This window comes from Leptonychotes weddellii, chromosome 1, assembly GCF_054177405.1.
Source record: "Leptonychotes weddellii isolate Sample4059 chromosome 1, ASM5417740v2, whole genome shotgun sequence".
NCBI classification, from domain to species: domain Eukaryota; kingdom Metazoa; phylum Chordata; class Mammalia; order Carnivora; family Phocidae; genus Leptonychotes; species Leptonychotes weddellii.
In genome coordinates, this window is record NC_138369.1 from 10,387,793 (window position 1) to 10,406,447 (window position 18,655).

An 18,655-nucleotide genomic window follows, 5' to 3' on the forward strand; every position below is an offset into this window, starting at 1 on the left:
CAGGGGAGGGAGCTAAGAAGGAGGGACTGGGATAGAGGAAGAATGCCAGGGCCAAAAAGAGAGAGAGGAAGTGGAGTACTAGAACGTTAGACAGCACGTGGCCAGCGACTGTTCTACACTGACCAGGGAGGAAGTTGGGCTGAACAACCCTAGATAATGAAGGGCAGCAGGAGGCCAATCATATTTCTCAGGGCTTTTCATTTCTGTCTTGTATACCTCCAGAGATGGAGACCTCACTCCCAAGAGGGACAGCTGAGCCCTTCCTGAGCACAGGCAATCGTCAAAAAGTTTGATGCAACTTAATTTTTAAAATAGTGGCCACCATAGTTTGAAGGATTGAATGAGGGACGCCTGGGTGGCTCAGTTGGTTAAGCAGCTGCCTTTGGCTCAGTTCATGATCCCAGGGTCCTGGGATGGAGCCCCGCTTGGAGGTAGGGGGAGTCCCTGCTCAGTGGGGAGTCTGCTTCTCCCTCTCCCTCTGCTCCTCCCCCTGCTTGTGCGCAAGCGCACACGAGCTCTCTCTCAAATAAATAAATAAAATCTTTTTTCTTAAAGATTTTATTTATTGGGCGCCTGGGTGGCTCAATTGGTTCAGCGACTATCTTCGGCTCAGGTCATGATCCTGGAGTCCCGGGATCGAGTCCCGCATCGGGATCCCTGCTTGGCCGGGAGTCTGCTTCTCCCTCTGACCCTCTCCCCTCTCATGTGCTCTCTCTCTCTCTCATTCTCAAATAAATAAATAAATAAAATCTTTAAAAAAAAATTAAAAAAAAAGAGACACCTAGCGAGAGAGGGGAACACAAGCAGAAGGAGTGGGAGAGGGAGAAGCAGGCTCCCCATGGAGCAGGGAGCCTGATGTGGGGCTCGATGTGGGGCTCGATCCCAGGACCCTGGGATCATGACCTGAGCCACAGGCAGACGCTTAACGACTGAGCCACCCAGGCGCCCCATAAATAAAATCGTTTTAAAAAAGGGTTGAATGAGATTGTTTGGGGAAGGAGAGGTACCCATGTGAGACAGGCAGTCAGTGCCTGCCACAGGCTGGATCTAGAATCAGACTCACTTGGTTGGGTTCAGCTCTGTTCTACCACTTAAGGAGCTGATGACTTCATTTCTCCAAGCCTCTGTTTCTTCTCCTCTGAAATGACCATAATAACATTACCTACCTCACAGATTTATTCAATGAGCTAATGGAGTAAAATGTCTGGCACATAGGTGCAAGCGTGTTACCCTGCTCCAGGACCCAGAGTGCTCCGGAATGTACTTTCCTACCTTTAAAACTTTACACGTGCTCTAACGTCTGCTTCATATGCTCTTGCCCCACCACTCATACCTGGCAAACTCCTACACATTCCTTAAAGCCCTAGCTATAAGATACCTTTCTCTTCTCTGTTCAAGCCCTGACCCAGGGAGCTAGAAGCATGTGGACCTGGTTCTGACTGGGCCTACTGTGATGTAATGAGTTCCCGGGGAGCACGTGGTAGGCATGCAGTCAAAGCTTGTTCAATGAATGGATAGATGGATGGATGGATGGATGGACGGACGGACGAGGGAATGATCTTTTGGGAGGGGGTGGCCAAAGTGGAGAGCCAAGAATCTGCCAACCACTTCGGTGCTCCCGTCCCCACCTCCCGAGACCAGAAAGGGCCAAAGGGACAAGACGAGGGGCGAGGGGGCTTCCGGGCGGGGTCTTCTTCCGGTTCGGCCCCTTTAAGGGGCGGGGCCAGCGGGGTGGGCGCTCGGAGCGTCAATGCGGCGCGAAGATGGCGGCGGCGGCGGCAGCGGCGGCGGGCCCCGGGGCGCCCCAGGCGCCGAGCTCGCTGCTGCTCGTGGTGGGCGGCGAGTGCGGGTGCTCGGGGCTGCTTGCCTATGTGTTGGAGGAGCTCGAACGAGGTCGGGCCGGCCTGGGGGCGCGGGGTGCGGGAGGCGGGCGCGGCCGCGCGTCTCGGCCCGAGGGCCGGGGGGTGGGGCGGCCGGGTTGGGGGCGGGGAGAGGGTGGGGGGCGGTGGGATCCTGGGGCCAGGAGGCTCGGTCTTCCTCGTCGTTAGGCGCACGGCGCGGGATGAAGCCTTGGGTACCCACGGAGGAGGCGGCGCCCGGGCCTGGGTTGGGCTGCCCCGCGCCGACCGGGGTGCAGCTCAGGGACGGGACACGGGCCTGGGCTTTGGGACCCGCGTGATTGGGCAACACAGACGACGGCTCCGCTTCCCGCCTGCCGGGGGGAGGGTGGGGTCGCCTCGAATTCCCCGGTCTTAGCAGCCTAGACGTCCTGGAAGAAGGAGCAGGGGTGGAGAGGCTGGGCCTGGAGCCCCGGGGCCCACTTTCTGTTGCTCCACAGGGAGCTTGCTAATTGGGGTGTGGGTGGGCGCGGCGTGCCCAGGGGATTTGGCATCTGGGGAGGTGAGTCATAGGTGCACCTGCAAGGTTCACCTGCAGCCACTTGGCACGGTGGCCCGGCGGGTGTGGTGCACCCCACACCGTGTTTGGAGGTCATTCATTTCCCCCCCTCCCTCCCATCAGATGGGCAGGGCCTGCGGTCTGGCGCCTGTAAAAATGGGAAGGCAGCGCACACTTCTATTCTTGTGCTTGGGAATGTCGTCGTCTGTGCCTGGTTCTCCTGGCCCCTTCCCCGCGGCCCCACGCGCAGGGATAGTGTGGGGACCACAGGCAGGTTCAGCTCTGCTCTCACAGGGCCAACAGTCTGGTAGGGGGATGGACCCAAAGTGGGCGAGGAGATGGAACAAGTTTTAAACTCACCTGCTGTCAGAAGTGCTCAGAAGGATGCAAAGGGCTGAGGACCTGAGGTTAGAGAGGCAGAGGGAAGGGCATCCTGAGAATGGGAGCCGCTGGCGCAAAGGCCAAGAGGTGGGAGCATGTTTGGCCCTGGCTGGGTGGAGGAGCTGTGAGACCACTGGTGGGGGTGGGGGAGATGATGGAGGGGTCGAGATGACTGTTTAGGAGGTGGGAGCTTTCTTGTTGATGTTGAGTCTTCTCTGTGAAATGCTGAGTTACGCTTTGGGTTCCTTGACGCGGATGCAGAGAGATCCAAGGACACTTTGGGTGGTTCTGAGTCTCCAGGCTGTTGCACTGGGGGGCAGGTTGAGGGGAGGGGCTGGGATTGCTCCTACTGCCAGATGCTAGTTACTGAACTATTCTGGGAACAGAGGAGCCCAGCTGATTCCCTGCCTCACTTCTCCTGCCCCCCTTCCCCCCAACAGGCATCCGGTCTTGGGACATTGACCCTGGCATTTGCAGCCTTGATGAGCAGCTCAAGGTTTTCGTGTCCCGGCACTCCGCCACCTTCTCCAGCATTGTGAAAGGTGAGACTGGAGACCCTGCATGCCTCAGCTGCTCCCCTTCCACTCATTCATTGGGCAAGTGTTCTCTGAGTGCCCACTATGTGCCAGGCATGGGGGGTCAGGTATCACTGTAAACAGCAGTAATAATATAGCTGCGATCTACAGTGTGTGGAGCAGGGGCGGGCCCTGACCCGGCGCTGACTCCCTTGGTCATCAACTCTACACGAGACAGGACCTCGTGTTTTGTTACCATTTTGCAGATGAGGCAGCTGAGGGGTGGGGGACAGGGCGACCTCCAGGAGTGGGTTCTTTGGATGAGAGGCATCTGGGACTGGTGTGTCAAGTGGAGGGAAGGGCCCAGGCAAAGTGAGAAGATATTTGGAAAGTGAGGGGCTGCTGAGTGGGCCTGAAGGGTGGAGTGTGGGCCCTGTGTGGCAGGGACTGTGTCTGGCTCGTGGCTGTGAGCCCCGTACAGGGCTGGGTGTACAGTAGGTGCTCAGTAGATGGGGAGCTGGGAAAGGAGCAAGATCAAGGCAGGGTTCGGGATGCCTCGGTGACCCACCGCACAGAACAGCTGCTGGGCGGATTCCACGTGTCACCCGCAGCCCCTCTTGCTTCAGCCAGCCTGTTGAGTCAGCCCTAGGCTGCTGCAGGAGGGGAAGGAAGTGTCCTTTGCCTCATTGTCCTAGCCATTCCTGGTGGCTTCCTGACCCCTCACAGGATTGAGGGGGCAGGGGCTGGAAATCCCGTCTGCTCTGTGTGACGGTAGCAGCTCCTTCCTCTCTGTATGCCTTAGTTTCCCCACCGGAATGAGGCCATGTCTGTACATGATAATAAGGATGTGATAAACTGATAAAAGGTTGATCAGTGCCAAAAGGTCCCCAGCCTCAGGCCTGGGGCTCCATTTTTGAAACATCTGGGCTCTGGGGGGCAGACCAGGGTTCAGATTGCAGAATCACCCCCACTCCCTTCTTTGTGGCCCAGGAGGCCTCCCTGCCCCCGTGCTCCCCTCATTCTGGCCTCACCTACCACTTCCTGATCCTCATATAGTCCTGCCTCAGAGTCCTTTCCCATGTCTGACCTCTTCCTGGTGTGCCTTGTTGGTCCTCCCTGGGCTCAGGCTTCTTGCCTATAAAATGGGGGTGATAGTGCCATCCACCGTAGGGCTGACTGCTGTGAATTGGGGCCTGTGAGCCGTGGAAGCCTGTTGTCCCTGCTCTTTCCAGTGTGAGGCCTGCCAAGGCAGGTTTCCTGTTCTTGCCTCATCCTGACCTGCAGCTCCACCATGTGCCTGTTGATCCTCAGATAACCCCTGGCTGGGGTTCCCGGGAAGCAGAGTCCTGGAGGGGCTTGTGACTGCCTGGAGTCACATAGGAAGGCAGGGTTCAACACTGGGACAGCCCGGCCCCATGCACATGGCCCAGCCCCAAACTCACTGCGCCCGATTCCCCTACAGGCCAGCGGAGCCTTCACCACCGCGGAGACACCCTGGAGACCCTGGTCCTCCTGAACCCATCAGACAAGTCCCTATGTGACGAGGTAGGGAATAGTCCTCTCCTGGAGGGAGCAGGCTGCTGGGACTGGCGCCCTCCCAAGCCTTGCCTTCCTGCATCCCTGGCTTTGTGCTGTTTGAAATCCTCTTGACACTCACTAGCATCGCCCCCTCCTTCAGGAGACCTCCCCAGATGGCCTTGGCTGCAGCTTATTCCCTCCTCAGCGGTGATGGTGGGAGCGGGTAAAGTCTGGAAAGACTGGAGTTTGGGAGGAAGGAATGGAGCAGGGAATGTCTGGAGGCAGGAAGATGGGACTTGACTGGTGTTTGCGTCTTGTGCCTCCCTCCTGACTGGGCCCCAGGAGCTGTCTGAATTGACTTCTTTTTTTTTTTTTTTTAAAGATTTTATTTATTCATTTGAGACACAGAGATACAGAGAGAGAGGGAGAGCATGAGCAGTGGGGGGAGACAGAGGGAGAGGGAGAAGCAGGTTCCCCGCTGAGCCAGGAGCCTGACGTGGGGCTCGATCCCAGGACCCTGGAATCATGACCCGAGCCGAAGGCAGACGCTTAACCATCTGAGCCACCCAGGCGCCCCTGAATTGACTTCTTAATACTTGTAGCTTGTGGACATCTGTGTTTTTCTCGCAGTTATCCATGGGAAAGATGAACAAGATAGGGTCCCAGGACCCCCCTCTAGAGACCCTTGTACAGGTTGATTCCTCTGATCAAAAATGCTCCATTTTGTTTCCTCGGGGAGCTCTGAAGGTGATAGAGCCAGACACAGATACTCTCCTCCCCATGGCATTGAGGCTGGGCCAGAGAGACAAGTGGACTGGAGGGAGTCCAGAAAAGTGAGCTTCTAGGAAGAGGAGGCACTGGAGCCTGGCTTTAGGTTGAGCAGCAGGAGTTTGTCTGGGGTGGGGTGCAGGGCTCAGGGCCCAGAGGGTATCCTTCCAGCCTCCTGTTGAGTAGTGGGCTGGGGACAGGGGTGGGGTGGTTGTATGTAGATTTGGGGTTGGAGGCCATTCCAAGGGGGGGTGCAGGCTTTGTCACTGCACAGAGTAGGGGCTTTAACCGTCTCCCCTTCCCCAGCTCCGGAATCTTCTGCTTGACCCTGCCCCTCACAAGCTGCTGGTGCTGGCTGGGCCCTGCTTGGAAGAGACAGGGGAGCTGCTACTCCAGACAGGGGGCTTCTCGCCCCGCCACTTCCTCCAGGTCCTAGGGGACAGAGAGGTAAGTCCCCTCCTCTTCATCCTGCTTCCCCTGGCTCTGAATCCTGGCTTGTCCGCATAAGGCTGTGTGGCCCTAGTGACCTGCCCCCCACCAAGTCCCATCGCCTCTTCTGTGGAACGGTCCCTTTTGTTGTTGGGGCTCAGTTCCCTTGCCCACTGCAGTGTGTGGTTTGAGGCTAGGCCTGTAGATCAGCAGACCTCCCAGAGACTTCAAGTGGCACCCCAGGTTCTAGGTCCCAGCAGGGTAGGGTCCTTTCTAGAGTCCTTAGTCTGGGTGGGGCAAATGAGCAAAACTCTGGTAAACCACCTTTTCACATTTATGAGAGTGATGGAGTGATGGGTGAGATAAGAACCAGATGCGGAGGTAGGGGACGTGGAAAGTCTTCTCTGGAGGGAGCTGTGCTGTAGGAAGAGAACAGCAAGTGCAAAGGCCCTGGGGCAGGGAGAGTAAGAGAAAGGGTAGGGGAGGGAAGCAGGTGGTGAGGCAGGACCGTACGTCTGTGTGGACCATGGGGAGGGCTGGGTTTTGTCCTAAGGGTGCCGGGGAGTGGGCAAGGGATTCTCCCAGGCCCCGGAGGCTTCTAACCATTACCCTCTTCTGCAGATCCGGGATCTCCTGGCATCCACACCCCCACCTGCAGACCTGCCCAAGCTCACCATCACCTGCCCGACCTTCGGCGACTGGGCCCAGCTGGCGCCTGAAGTGCTCGGCCTCCACAGCGCGCTCCGGCTGCAGTGGAACCCGCCCGTGCAGCTGCCGGCGTCCGAGGGCCTGCGCGAGTTCCTGGAGTATGTGGCCGAGTCGCTGGAGCCGCCGTCTCCCTTTGAGCTGCTCGAGCCGCCGGCGTCCGTGGGCTTCCTCAGGCTCGCCCGGCCCTGCTGCTACATCTTCCCCGGCGGCCTCGGCGACGCCGCCTTCTTCGCCGTCAATGGTTTCACCGTGCTGGTCAATGGTGGTTCCAACCCCAAGTCGAGCTTTTGGAAGCTGGTGCGGCACCTGGACCGGGTGGACGCCGTGCTGGTGACCCACGCCGGCGCCGACAGCCTCCCGGGCCTCAACAGTCTACTGCGGCGCAAGCTGGCAGAGCGCGAGGAGGCGGCGGCCGGCGGAGGGTCTGGGGACGACCGGCTTCGCAGGCTCATCTCCCCCAACCTGGGGGTCGTGTTCCTCAATGCCCGTGTTGCCGCCTCGCGTCTGGTGAGCGGCGAGGACGAGGCGGAGCTGGCCCTGAGCCTTCTGGCCCGGCTGGGCATCACACCGCTGACTCTGAACCGCGGGCCACTCCCGGCCGAGCCCACCGTGCTCTTCCAGAAGATGGGCGTGGGCCGGCTGGACATGTACGTGCTGCACCCGCCCACGGCCGGGGCCGACCGCCCGCTGGCCTCCGTGTGCGCTCTGCTGGTGTGGCACCCCGCGGGCCCCACGGAGAAGGTGGTGCGCGTGCTGTTCCCTGGCTGCACCCCGCCCGCCCGCCTCCTGGACGGCCTGGTCCGCCTGCAGCACTTGGGCTTCTTGCGGGAGCCCGTGGTGACCCCCCAGGACTTGGTGGGGCCTCGACGAGCCGAGAGCAAGGAAAGCGTGGGCTCCCGGGACAGCTTGAGAAGAGAAGGCCGGACGACAGCACCCAGCAGGCCGGCCCAGGAGCGCCCCGGGGTGGCCCGGAAGGACCCGCCTCGGGTTGAGGCCCCCCGCAGGGCTGAGAAAGAAGCCAGGGTCCCCCGGGAGGTGAAGAAGGACCCCAAGCCCAGCATCCCCCGGACCCAGCCCCGGGAGGTACGCCGGGCGGCGTCTGCTTCAGTGAGTGTGAAGAAAGCGGGTGCCCCGGCCGCCCCCAGACCCCGCAGAGCACCCAATATCCCCCAGCCAGGGGTCCCGCCGGCGGAGAATGGGCCCCGCAGCCCCCCTACCTTCCGGTGTGGAGAGGCCAGCCCCCCAGCAGAGACCTGTAGTTCCCCAGCCCCCCAGCTGGTGGCCACACCCAGCCAGGAGAGCAGCCTGGAGCTGGGGCTGAGCCCGGCCGGGGAGGACAGCAGCGCCTTGGAGGAGAAGGCGCTGGAACTGCTTTTGGATGCCAGCACCCCCCGGCCACGCACACCCTCGCCTCCCGGAGCCCAGCAGGGCCCGGCTGAGGGCAGCGGGCGGCTGTCGCTGAGCCCGCTGCGCGGCGGGGAGGCTGGGCCAGATGCCTCCCCCACAGTGACCACGCCCTCGCTGCCCGCTGAGGTGGGCTCCCCGCACTCCACGGAGGTAGACGAGTCCCTGTCCGTGTCCTTCGAGCAGGTGCTGCCGCCGCCTCCGGCCACCACGGGCGAGGCGGGGCTGAGCCTCCCACTTCGTGGCCCCCGGGTCCGGCGCTCGGCCTCCCCGCACGACGTGGACCTCTGCCTGGTGTCGCCCTGCGAGTTCGAGCACCGAAAGGCTGTGCCCGTGGCGCTGGCGCCTGCATCCCCCGGCAGCTCCGATAGCAGTGCTCGGTCCCAGGAGCGGGCCGGCGCTCCACGGGCTGAGGAGACGCCACCCACGTCCGTCAGCGAGTCCCTGCCCACCCTGTCTGACTCAGACCCCCTGCCTGCCGCCCCCGGCCCTGCGGACTCAGACGAGGACACGGAGGGCTTTGGGGTCCCTCGCCGCGACCCCCTGCCCGAGGCCCTCAAGTTCCCCCCGCCGCTGCCCACCCCACCCAGCATCTGCATGGTGGACCCCGAGATGCTGCCCCCTGAGCAGGCCCGGCTGACAGAGGGCCTCAGCCGTACCCGGAAGTCCCTGGCTCGCCCTAACGCCAGCACAGCCGCCTCCAAAGCCACTCCAGCGACCACTGCCAAAACCAGGGGACTGGCTGGAGGAGACCGGGCCAGTCGGCCGCTCAGCACCCGGAGTGAGCCCGGTGACAAGGGAGGTCGGGTGCCCCTGTCCAGAAAGTCCTCAGTCCCCAAGACGACCGCTCGGGGCCCCTCTGGTAAGTACCCAGGAGCTGGAGTCCTACGGTGGGTTACTGGCCCAAGTCTTTGTTCCCTACTTGCTGTGTGGCCTCAGCCACACCTGCCACCCTCTCTGGGCCTCAGTTTCTCATATAAAACGGAAGTTCTGGTTCACCATTCAGGCACTTGTAAGTCTGAGGCATTCAAGCAGTGCCGTCGGGGGAAACATAAAGTGAGCATATCTGTCCTCCTGAACTTGCTGTGGTGACAGTACATAACAAGAAACAGGTGAAATTAATTTTATTTTATCTATTTATTTATTTGATAGAGAGACAGCGAGAGAGGGAACACAAGCAGGGGGAGCGGGAGAGGGAGAAGCAGGTTTCCCGCTGAGCAGGGAGCCCGATGCGGGGCTCGATCCCAGGACCCTGGGATCACGACCTGAGCCGAAGGCAGACACTTAATGACGGAGCCACCCAGGCATCCCTACTTTATTTTTTTAAAGATTTTTATTTACTTATTTATTTGACAGACACAGCGAGAGAGGGAACACAAGCAGGGGGCGTGGGAGAGGGAGAAGCAGGCTTCCCGCCGAGCGGGGAGCCCGATACGGGGCTCGATCCCAGGACCCTGGGATCATGACCTGAGCCGAAGGCAGACACTCAGTGACTGAGCCACCCAGGCGCCACGGTGAAATTAATTTTAATAGTATATTTAATCCCTTTGTGCAGAGGTTTCCAAGCCCACCACCACCAGGTTGGATGCTGGGCTGGGACGACTAGGTATACTGCCCTCCTTGTGGCTGAACTGTATTAGAGCATAAAACATATGGAACAGAATCAGCGAGGGCAAGAGGCTTGGGGTGTGGGGGGGTGGGGCGGGGAGTCCCTAGAGGGAATCCAGGCACAGGCTTCTAGAGCTGCCTCCCAGCGTAGTCACACCATGTGCCTTAATGCCAGAGCAGTGAACCGCAATGACCCATGGGAGGTGGTGCCTCCCAGGGAGGCTCATTAGAGACTGGAGTGCCCAGGATTTCTAGTGGGGGCTGGGCACGTTGTCCCCCTCTGCCTGACATGCACCCAAATTCCGGGATTCTCAGAGAGGGGGAAGCAGGGCTTCAGCAGGAGCCGCAGCGCTGCAGGACCTGGGGTGGGGGTGGGGGGGCAGCGAGCCACCCTTGCGCAGGCAGTGGGGACCTTTCTGAGATCTAAGTCCCCCAGACTCCAGCCAGGGGCCGCCCTGTAAGCCGACTGTCAGGCTAGCAGTCTTGGGTATGCCGTGGTAACTTTTCTCCCGGTTTCCCTTAGTTGTGATGAAATGTACACGACATGACGTCACCGTAGCCATTCCTAAGCACGCAGTTCAGCATTAAGCGCGCTCGTGTTGTGCAACCATCACCGCCATCCCTGTCCAGGGCTCCTTTTATCTTGCAAAACTGAAACTTTGTCCCCATTAAACACTAACTCCCATTCCTCCTCTCCCAATCCCCAGCACCCACCATTCCACTCTCTGTTTCTAGGACCCTGATGATGCTAGGGCCCTGTGTAAGTAAAATCCTACTATATTTGTCTTATTTCATTTAGTAGAATGTCTCCATGGTTCATCCATGCTGTAGCCTGGGTCATAATTTTCTCCCTCCCCCCCCACTTTTTTTTAAGAATTTCCTTCCTTTTTAAGGTTGAATAATACTCCGTTACGTGGATGCACCGTATTTTGCTTATCCATTCACCCGTTGATGGACACTTGAGTTGTTTCCACCTCTTGACTACTGTTGAACCACGTTGCTGTGAACACGGTTTGACAAATATCTTTTGGAGATCTTGCTTTCAACTCTTTTGGGTATATTCCCAGAAGAAGGATTGCTGGATCAGATGGTAATTCTATTTTTGATTTTTTTTCGAGGAACTGCCATACTGTTCCACAGCGGCTGCACCCTGTCCTCCCACCAACAGTGTAAAAAGGTTCCAATTTCTCCACATCCTCGCCAACACTGTTTTCTGATTTTTTTTTTTTTTTTTGATAGTGGCCATGTGATGGGTGTGAGGTGGTATCTCATGGTGGTTTTGATTTGCATTTCCCTGATTAGTGAGCATCTTTTCATGTACTGTTGGCTATTTATATATATATATATTTTAAGATTTATTTGTGAGAGAATGAGAGACAGAGAGCATGAGAGGGAGGAGGGTCAGAGGGAGAAGCAGACTCCCTGCCGAGCAGGGAGCCCGATGCGGGACTCGATCCCGGGACTCCAGGATCATGACCCGAGCCGAAGGCAGTCGCTTAACCAACTGAGCCACCCAGGCACCCCTGTTTATATATCTTTTTTGGAGAAATGTCTATTCAGGTCTTTGCCCCTTTTTGAATCCGGTTGTCTTTTTGTTGTTGGGTTATGACAGTTCTGTATATATTCCAGATAGTAATCCTTTATCAGATACATGATTTGCGAATATTTTCTCCCATTCTGTGTTGCCTTTTTATTTTGTTGATAGTGTTCTTTGCGCAAAAGTTTGTAATTTTCACAAAGTCCTGTTTGCCTTTTTTTTTTTTCTTCCTGTGCTTTTGGTGTCCTATCCAAAAAATCATTGCCAAATCCAATGTCGTGAAGCTTTTGTTTTGTTCTAAGAGTTTTATGGTTTTAGCTCTTATATTTTGCTCCTTGATGAATTGAGTTAATTTTTGCCTGTGGTGCTAAATAAGGGCTCAACTTCTTTCTTTTGCATGTGGACATCCAGTTTTCCTAGCATCAGTCTTGGCATCCTTGCCAAACAACATTTTACCACATATGTGAGTGTTTTATTTCTGGGCTCTATTCCCTTGGCCTGTTCATATCTGTCTTTATGTCAGTACCACTCTGTCCTGATTAGTATCCCTTTGTCGTGAGTTTACAAATCAGGAAGCGTGAGGCCTCCCAACTTTGTTCTTCAGTATTGTCTTGCCTTCCGGAATCCTTTGAGATTCCATATGAATTTTAGGATAGATTCTTCTCTTGCTGCAAAAAGCCATCCCTGGCACTTTGACCGTGACAGCATTGAATCTCTAGGTCGTTTCAGGTAGTGCCAACAGCTCAGTGGATATTTAATTCTCCAGTCCACAAATATGGGATGTCTTTCTGTGAATTTCTGTGTCTTTTTTCATTTATTTAAGAAGTGTTTTGTAGTTCTCGTGTATTTTATTTTCTTGGTTAAGTTAATTTCTAAGTTATTTTTTTTTGATGCTATTGTAAATGGAATTGTTTTCTTAATTTCCTTTTCAAGTTGTTCACTATTAGCATACAGGAGCATAACTGATTTGTGTGTGTTTATTTTGTATCCAGCTACTTTGCTGGATTTGTTTATTCTAGCAGATGGTGTGTGTGTGTGTGCACGTGCACATTATTTGAGTTTTCTACACTAAGAGCATATCCTCTGTGATCAGAGATAACTTAATTTTTTCTTTTCCAACCCAGTGCCTTTTCATTTTCTTGCCTGATTGCCCTGGCTAGCACTGTGTTGACTAGAAGTGGCAAAAGCCAACATTTCTTGCCCTGTCCCTGCTCTTAGGAAAAAAGTTTATAGTCTTTCACCATCAAGTGCGATGTGAGCTGTGGGTTTCTCATGTATGGCTTGTATTACGTTGAGGCAGTTTCTTGCTACTCCTACTAATTTGTTGACGGTTTTGGGGTTTTTTTGTAAGATTTTATTTATTATTTATTTGACAGAGAGAGAGAGAGCGAGAACAGGAACACAAGCAGGGGGAGTGGAAGAGGGAGAAGCAGGCCTCCCACTGAGCAGGGAGCCCGATGTGGGGCTCGATCCCAAGACCCTGGGATCATGACCTGAGCCAAAGGCAGATGTTTAACCGACTGAGCTACCCAGGCGCCCGGAGGGTTTTTTTTTTTAATCTTTTTATTTAGAGGGGTTTTTTTTTGTTTTGTTTTTTTTTAAAGATTTTATTTATTTATTTGACAGAGAAAGACACAGCGAGAGAGGGAACACAAACGGGGAGTGGGAGAGGGAGAAGCAGACTCCCCACTGAGCAGGGAGCCCGATGCGGGACTCGATCCAGGGACTCCAGGATCATGACCCGAGCCAAAGGCAGTCGCTCAACCAACTGAGCCACCCAGGCGCCCCTAGAGGGTTTTTATCATGAAAGAGTGTTGAATTTTGTCTAATGCCTTTTCTGTAACAATTGAAATGATTATGTTTTTTTTATCCTTCATTCTGTTAATGTGTATTGTGTTGATTTTTCTCTTTTTTTAAGATTTTATTTTTAAGGGGTGCCTGGGTGGCTCAGTCAGTTAAGCATCTGCCTTTGGCTCAGGTCATGATCCCAGAGTCTTGGGATCAAGCCCTGCATTGGGCTCCCTGCTTAGCAAGGAGCCTGCTTCTCCCTCTCCCTCTACTGCTCCCCCACTGCTGTGCTCTCTCACTCTTGCCCTCTCTCAAATAAATAAATAAGTAAAATCTTTAAAAAAAAAAAAATTTTATTTTTAAGTAATCTGTATACCCAATGTGGGCCTATATTGATTTTTTTTTTTTTTGTATGTTGAACCATACATTCCAGGGATAAATCCCACTTGATCATAGTGTCTGATCCTTTTCCTGTGCTGCTGAATTTGGCTTGCTAATATTGTTGAAGATTTTTGTATCAAGGTTCATAAGGGATATTGGTTTGTAGTTTTCTTCATAGTGTCTTTGTCTGACCTTGGCATCAGGGCAACACTGGCCTCAGAATGAGTTAGGATGTGTTCCCTGCTCTTCAGTGTTTTTGGAAAAGTTTGAGAGGGATCAATGTTAGTTCTTCTTTAAATGTTTGGTGGAGGGGCGCCTGGGTGGCTCAGTTGTTAAGCGTCTGCCTTCGGCTCAGGTCATGATCCCAGGGTCCTGGGGTCGAGCCCCGCGTCGGGCTCCCTGCTCAGTGGGAGGCCTGCTTCTCCCTCTCCCACTTCCCCTGCTTGCGTTCCCTCTCTCGCCGTGTTCCTCTGTCAGATAAATAAATAAAATCTTCAAAATAAATAATAAATAAAATAAATGTTTGGTGGAAACTTAGTGAAGCTGGGGAGGGCTTTAATTTCTGATTCAGTCTCCTTACTAACAATGAATCTGTTCAGCTTTTCTGTTTCTTTGTGATTTGGTCTTGGTAGATTTTTGTGTTTCTAGGAATCTGTGTATTTTTTCTAGGTCATCTAGTTTGTTGATTGTACAGCTGTTCACGGTACTCTCATAATGCTTTCTATGTCTGTAGAGTCGGTAGTAATGTCCCCACTCTTACTTCTGAGCTTAGTAATTTGAGTCTTCTCTTTTTTTTCTTAGTCTAGCTAAAGGGCTGTCAAGTTTGTTAATCTCTTTGAAGAACCAACTTGAGGTTTTATTGATTATCTTTTGTGTTTTTCTAGTCTCAATTTTTAAAATCTCTGCTCTTTATTATTTCCTTTTTTCTGCTAGCTTTGGATTTCCTTTTGTTCTTTTTCTAGCTCCTTGGGTTGAAGGGTTGTCACGTTGAGATGTTCTTTTTTTAATATAAAATATTTATAGCTATAAACTTTCCCTTTATCTCTGCTTTCTCTCAAGGAGATTCTCTTCTTTGTCTTTCAGCAGTCGGATTATAATGGGTCTCACTGTGGATCTCTTTGAGGTCATCCCACTTGGAATTTGTTTTGTTCATGCCGCGTTCTCTTGCACGTCTGTCTTTCTGTGAGCATCTTTAAGACTGTTGTCTTACAGTTTTTGTCCAGTAAGCCCACCGTCAGGCCTTTCTGGTTTCTGTTGATTTTTTTTTTCTTTTTTTCCTTTGAATAAGCTGTACTTTTCCTGTTTCTTTGTATGCCTTGTGATTTTTGCTATTGTTGAAAATTGGACATTCGAATTTAATAATGTATTAACTCTGGAGATCCAAATCTCCCCCTTCCCCAGGGGAGGTTTGTGTGGCTTCTCTGGTTAATTGCTGCTTCTGTGCTGGGGGTCAGTCTGAGGTAGAAACTGAGGGTCGGGCGCCTGGGTGGCTCAGTTGGTTAAGCAACTGCCTTCGGCTCAGGTCATGATCCTGGGGTCCTGGGATCGAGCCCCGCGTTGGGCTCTCTGTTCAGCGGGGAGCCTGCTTCTCCCTCTGCCTCTGCCTGCTGCCCCCTCTACTCATGCTTGTGCTCTCGCTCTCTCTGAAATAAATATATAAATCTTTAAAAAAAAAAAAAAAAAAAAAGAGTCCTGGATGCCTCGCCTGTGTTTTGCAACCCCTGCTCGTCTCAGCTCATACCTGCCATGTTGCAGTGGTTGGTGACACCGTGGAGGGCAGTGCAGGCCTAGAAATACCAGGGGGCTGGTGGGAGAGCATCGATGATGCTTAGCAGTGATCAGAACTTGAGCTCGTTCCCTGAGTGCTTGCTCACCTGTTCTAGGTGCCTGGGTGGCCCTGACCGTGGCTCTGGCTTCTCTCGCCCATGGCCTGTTGTTGGTTCCTAGCCTCAGTGCCCACCTGAGCTGCCACTTCTTATCCTTTTCGGGCACATTCCAAGGGAGGCACCTGATGGGCCCCTGTGAGCTTTGGCAGGTGCTACCCAGGCCTTGGGGTGGGGCTGGCCCCCGGAGGCTGGGAGTCATCCGAGGCCCTTTCTGCCAGGGCATTTGGCCACTTGGGGTCTCCTTCTCCTACTGCCTCAGACAGACTGACCCTCTGTGCTCGTGTCAGCAAACTGTGCCTCAGAAGAGCCAGAAGATAAACGTTTTCAGCTTTGCAGGCCAGATGGCCTCTGTCCCAAGGACTCAACTCTGCACTGTGGCAGAACAGCAGCTTAGCACGTAACCAAATGGGCATTCTGGCAAAACTGCATTTACAAAAGCAGACCGGGCTGCCGGCCCCTGCTCTACCCCTGTCCTCCTGCCCTGCGGCTTCTGCCCACGCCCCCCTCATCTTCCCTTCACTGTTCTGCCTCTGCGGCTCCTGTCTCCCTTGCGCCTTCCATAGCCGCGGTGGCTTTCTCTTCCTGAGTCTTAAGATCCTCACCAGTGCTGTTCCCAGCCATGAGTGAAGGATGCCACTTGCCGGGCGCCTGGGTGGCTCAGTCGTTAGGCGTCTGCCTTTGGCTCAGGTCATGATCCCGGGGTCCCGGGATCGAGTCCCATGTCGGGCTCCCTGCTCGGCGGGGGGCCTGCTTCTCCCTCTCCCACTCCCCCTGCTTGTGTTCCTGCTCTCTCTATCTCTCTCTGTCAAATAAATAAAATCTTTAAAAAAAAAAAAGATGCCACTTGCCCAAAGCTGGGGGATTCATTCATTCTGCAAATGCCCCGGCAGCCCTCTGGACCCACACCCTGAGCTGGGCAATGTTTATGATCATAAGATGCCAAGCATCTGGCCGGGTTTCCTGGACCTGAGATCCAGGTAGGTCTTCAATCAGTTGATTATGAGACACACCTGGGACTGGTGACCTCATCCCCTTTGCATAGGCTCTGGATTCAAAGCCATGCATGAGGCTCTGAGAGCTGTGCCACATCCTGGGTCTCCCTCTTGCAGTTCTGTCCCTACCACACCCACTCTGTCTCCCCATTGCCCTTGGCAGCAGGGATTTTTGTCTCTCTCGCTTACTGCTGTGTCCCCAGTGCCTAATGCCCAGGAGGGCTCGGTAAATGCCCCATGAGTAGTTGAACAGGTGGGTGCTGCAAAAGCAGCAGATTGTTCTAGGTACCGGTTGCTTTGGGAGCCGAAGCTCTAAAAACCTCCTCTTCCATGAAGCCCTCCCTGATTGCCCCTTCCTACCTTCCTTACCTCTGGCCCTGGGTATGTCTGTGTCCAGGGACTAGCCAGGGAGGGTCCAGGCCACTGAAGATATGACCGGGGTATCTGTAGCGTTCACTGAATAACTGCCCACACCAGGGAGAGCTTGTCAACTATAAGATAGTGAGATGAGGCCTTCTCCTGAGGAGGGAACCACTTGGAGGGGTGTAGTCAGAGCTGGGAACCCCTTCCCGGGCCCTGGGTCTCGGCCCCTTCCTGGTCCCAGGAGCTCAGGACTGACGCTGTCCTTCTTGCCCACAGGGTCAGCTGGCAGCCGACCGGGGGGCTCAGCAGCCCCTCCTGGCTCCCCTGTCTACCTCGACCTGGCCTACCTGCCCAGCGGGAGCAGCGCCCGGCTGGTGGACGAGGAGTTCTTCCGGCGGGTGCGTGCGCTCTGCTATGTCATCAGTGGCCAGGACCAGCGCAAGGAGGAGGGCATGCGGGCCGTCCTGGATGCACTGCTGGCTGGCAAGCAGCAGTGGGACCGTGACCTCCAGGTGCGTGACCACCCCAGGGCCTCAGGCAGTCGTGGCACAAGGTGGGGCCCACACTTCCTAATACCTTCCTGTTGAACGTCGTCTTATGTGCGACCCTCACCCACCCACAGAGGCAGTGGGGCTCAGAGAGGCTAAGCTGGGTCCCCAGGGCCATGGAAACAAAGGCAGGTGCAGAGGTCCCAGCAGCTCTCAGGACTCTGTTCCTGTTGTGTCCACTTCGTCTATCTGCAGCAGCCCGGGTGCGGGTGCTGGGCAGGACTCGTGTGACGGGCCAGGAGGAAGAGGCGAGCTGTCAGTGCAGCTGACAAAGGGGAGAATTGAGCCTGTGGGCTGGGGTTGTCCCCAGAGGAGGCCTGGAAGCAGAGCCTTGGAGCGTGAGGCAAGTTTGGGTAGAAGCAGCAGATTCCAGGTCCCTGGCCACCCGTGCCACGTGTGGGCCGGCTGGCGGGAGAGCAAGCCTGGCGTGTGCAGGGGAGGAGCCGGAGGGAGGCCTGCTCTCCTGTGCTGTGAGAGGCTCCCTTCCCCTGGGTGCTGTGGGGAAGAGAAGGGGCTTCGGGGATGAGCTGGCCCCCAGCCACAGACGTCTAGGCGGGAGAGAAGGGAAGCCGAGCAGACGTGCTCAGGAGAAGGGCCTGAGATGCCGGGAGTGGAGTCGGGGGCGGGGCCGGGAGGGCAGAGGGGGCCCCCTCCCCCTCACCGTCAGGCCGTCTGTCCCACCCGCAGGTGACCCTGATCCCCACCTTCGATTCCGTGGCGATGCACGAGTGGTACGAGGAGACGCACGCGCGGCACCAGGCGCTGGGCATCACCGTGCTGGGCAGCAACAGCACCGTGTCCATGCAGGACGAGGCCTTCCCCGCCTGCAAGGTGGAGTTCTAGCTCCGGGCCAGCCCCCCGCCCCCGCCCCCGCCCCCCCCAAGCCCGGAGTCTGCCGCTGCCTGAGACTCCCCTGCACCAGAAATAAACCAGGCACCCCACTCGGCTGTGGCCTCCGTTCCTTCTGCTGACAGGAGACTTGGCAACGTCCGGGGCTGTTGTTATCACTGTGCCGGCCCCCAGTTCGGGGGGAGGCGTGCTCTGGCCTCCGTGTGGCGGATGGGAACGCCCCGGCCCGGGGGAGGGTGTGCCCCTCTGGTAGGGACCACCGGCAGCTGTGGGTGCTGCTGACCTTGAGGGGCTGATTTTCCCTGTGGGGAAGCTGGTTCCCCTGGGCAGCCGCTGGACCCCCACCACACACCGGTCCGTGACCAAGGTGAGATTTGAACCCCAGGCCCTGTGCTCCAAAGCTGGAAAACAGGTTCCTCTCCGTTTCTAGAGACGATCGATGCTCCTGGCAGGAGAGTCCCATGCTACAGAGAGGTCTTAAAGAATCGGAAACCCAATGGTCACAAAACATTAATTCCTGAAGAACCCCCTTCCTGCTCTCTGCACGTGTGGAGATGCCTAGACATACATTAGAGAACGTGCC

The 18,655-nt window shown here is 55.6% G+C and overlaps 1 protein-coding gene across 1 annotated transcript; it reads left to right on the forward strand.

Moving 5' to 3' along the window:
• Positions 1-1,749: 1,749 nt before the first annotated feature.
• Positions 1,750-18,164, forward strand: MAP1S (microtubule associated protein 1S). Its single transcript, XM_081815319.1, has 7 exons — positions 1,750-1,893; positions 3,219-3,320; positions 4,756-4,838; positions 5,886-6,026; positions 6,630-8,982; positions 16,952-17,187; positions 17,911-18,164. Exons 1-7 carry the CDS (start codon positions 1,764-1,766, stop codon positions 18,064-18,066), a joined length of 3,201 nt encoding a protein of 1,066 aa, XP_081671445.1. The 5' UTR covers positions 1,750-1,763; the 3' UTR covers positions 18,067-18,164.
• Positions 18,165-18,655: the final 491 nt, after the last annotated feature.

What these genes read in the sequence shown, in the direction of transcription:
- MAP1S (XM_081815319.1), top strand. Translation starts at nt 1,764, where the DNA reads ATGGCGGCGGCGGCGGCAGCGGCGGCGGGCCCCGGGGCGCCCCAGGCG. An exon ending in CTTCTCCAGCATTGTGAAAG is followed by an intron (nt 3,321 to 4,755) that starts GTGAGACTGGAG and finishes ATTCCCCTACAG; the next exon opens with GCCAGCGGAGCCTTCACCAC. An exon ending in GACCGCTCGGGGCCCCTCTG is followed by an intron (nt 8,983 to 16,951) that starts GTAAGTACCCAG and finishes TCTTGCCCACAG; the next exon opens with GGTCAGCTGGCAGCCGACCG.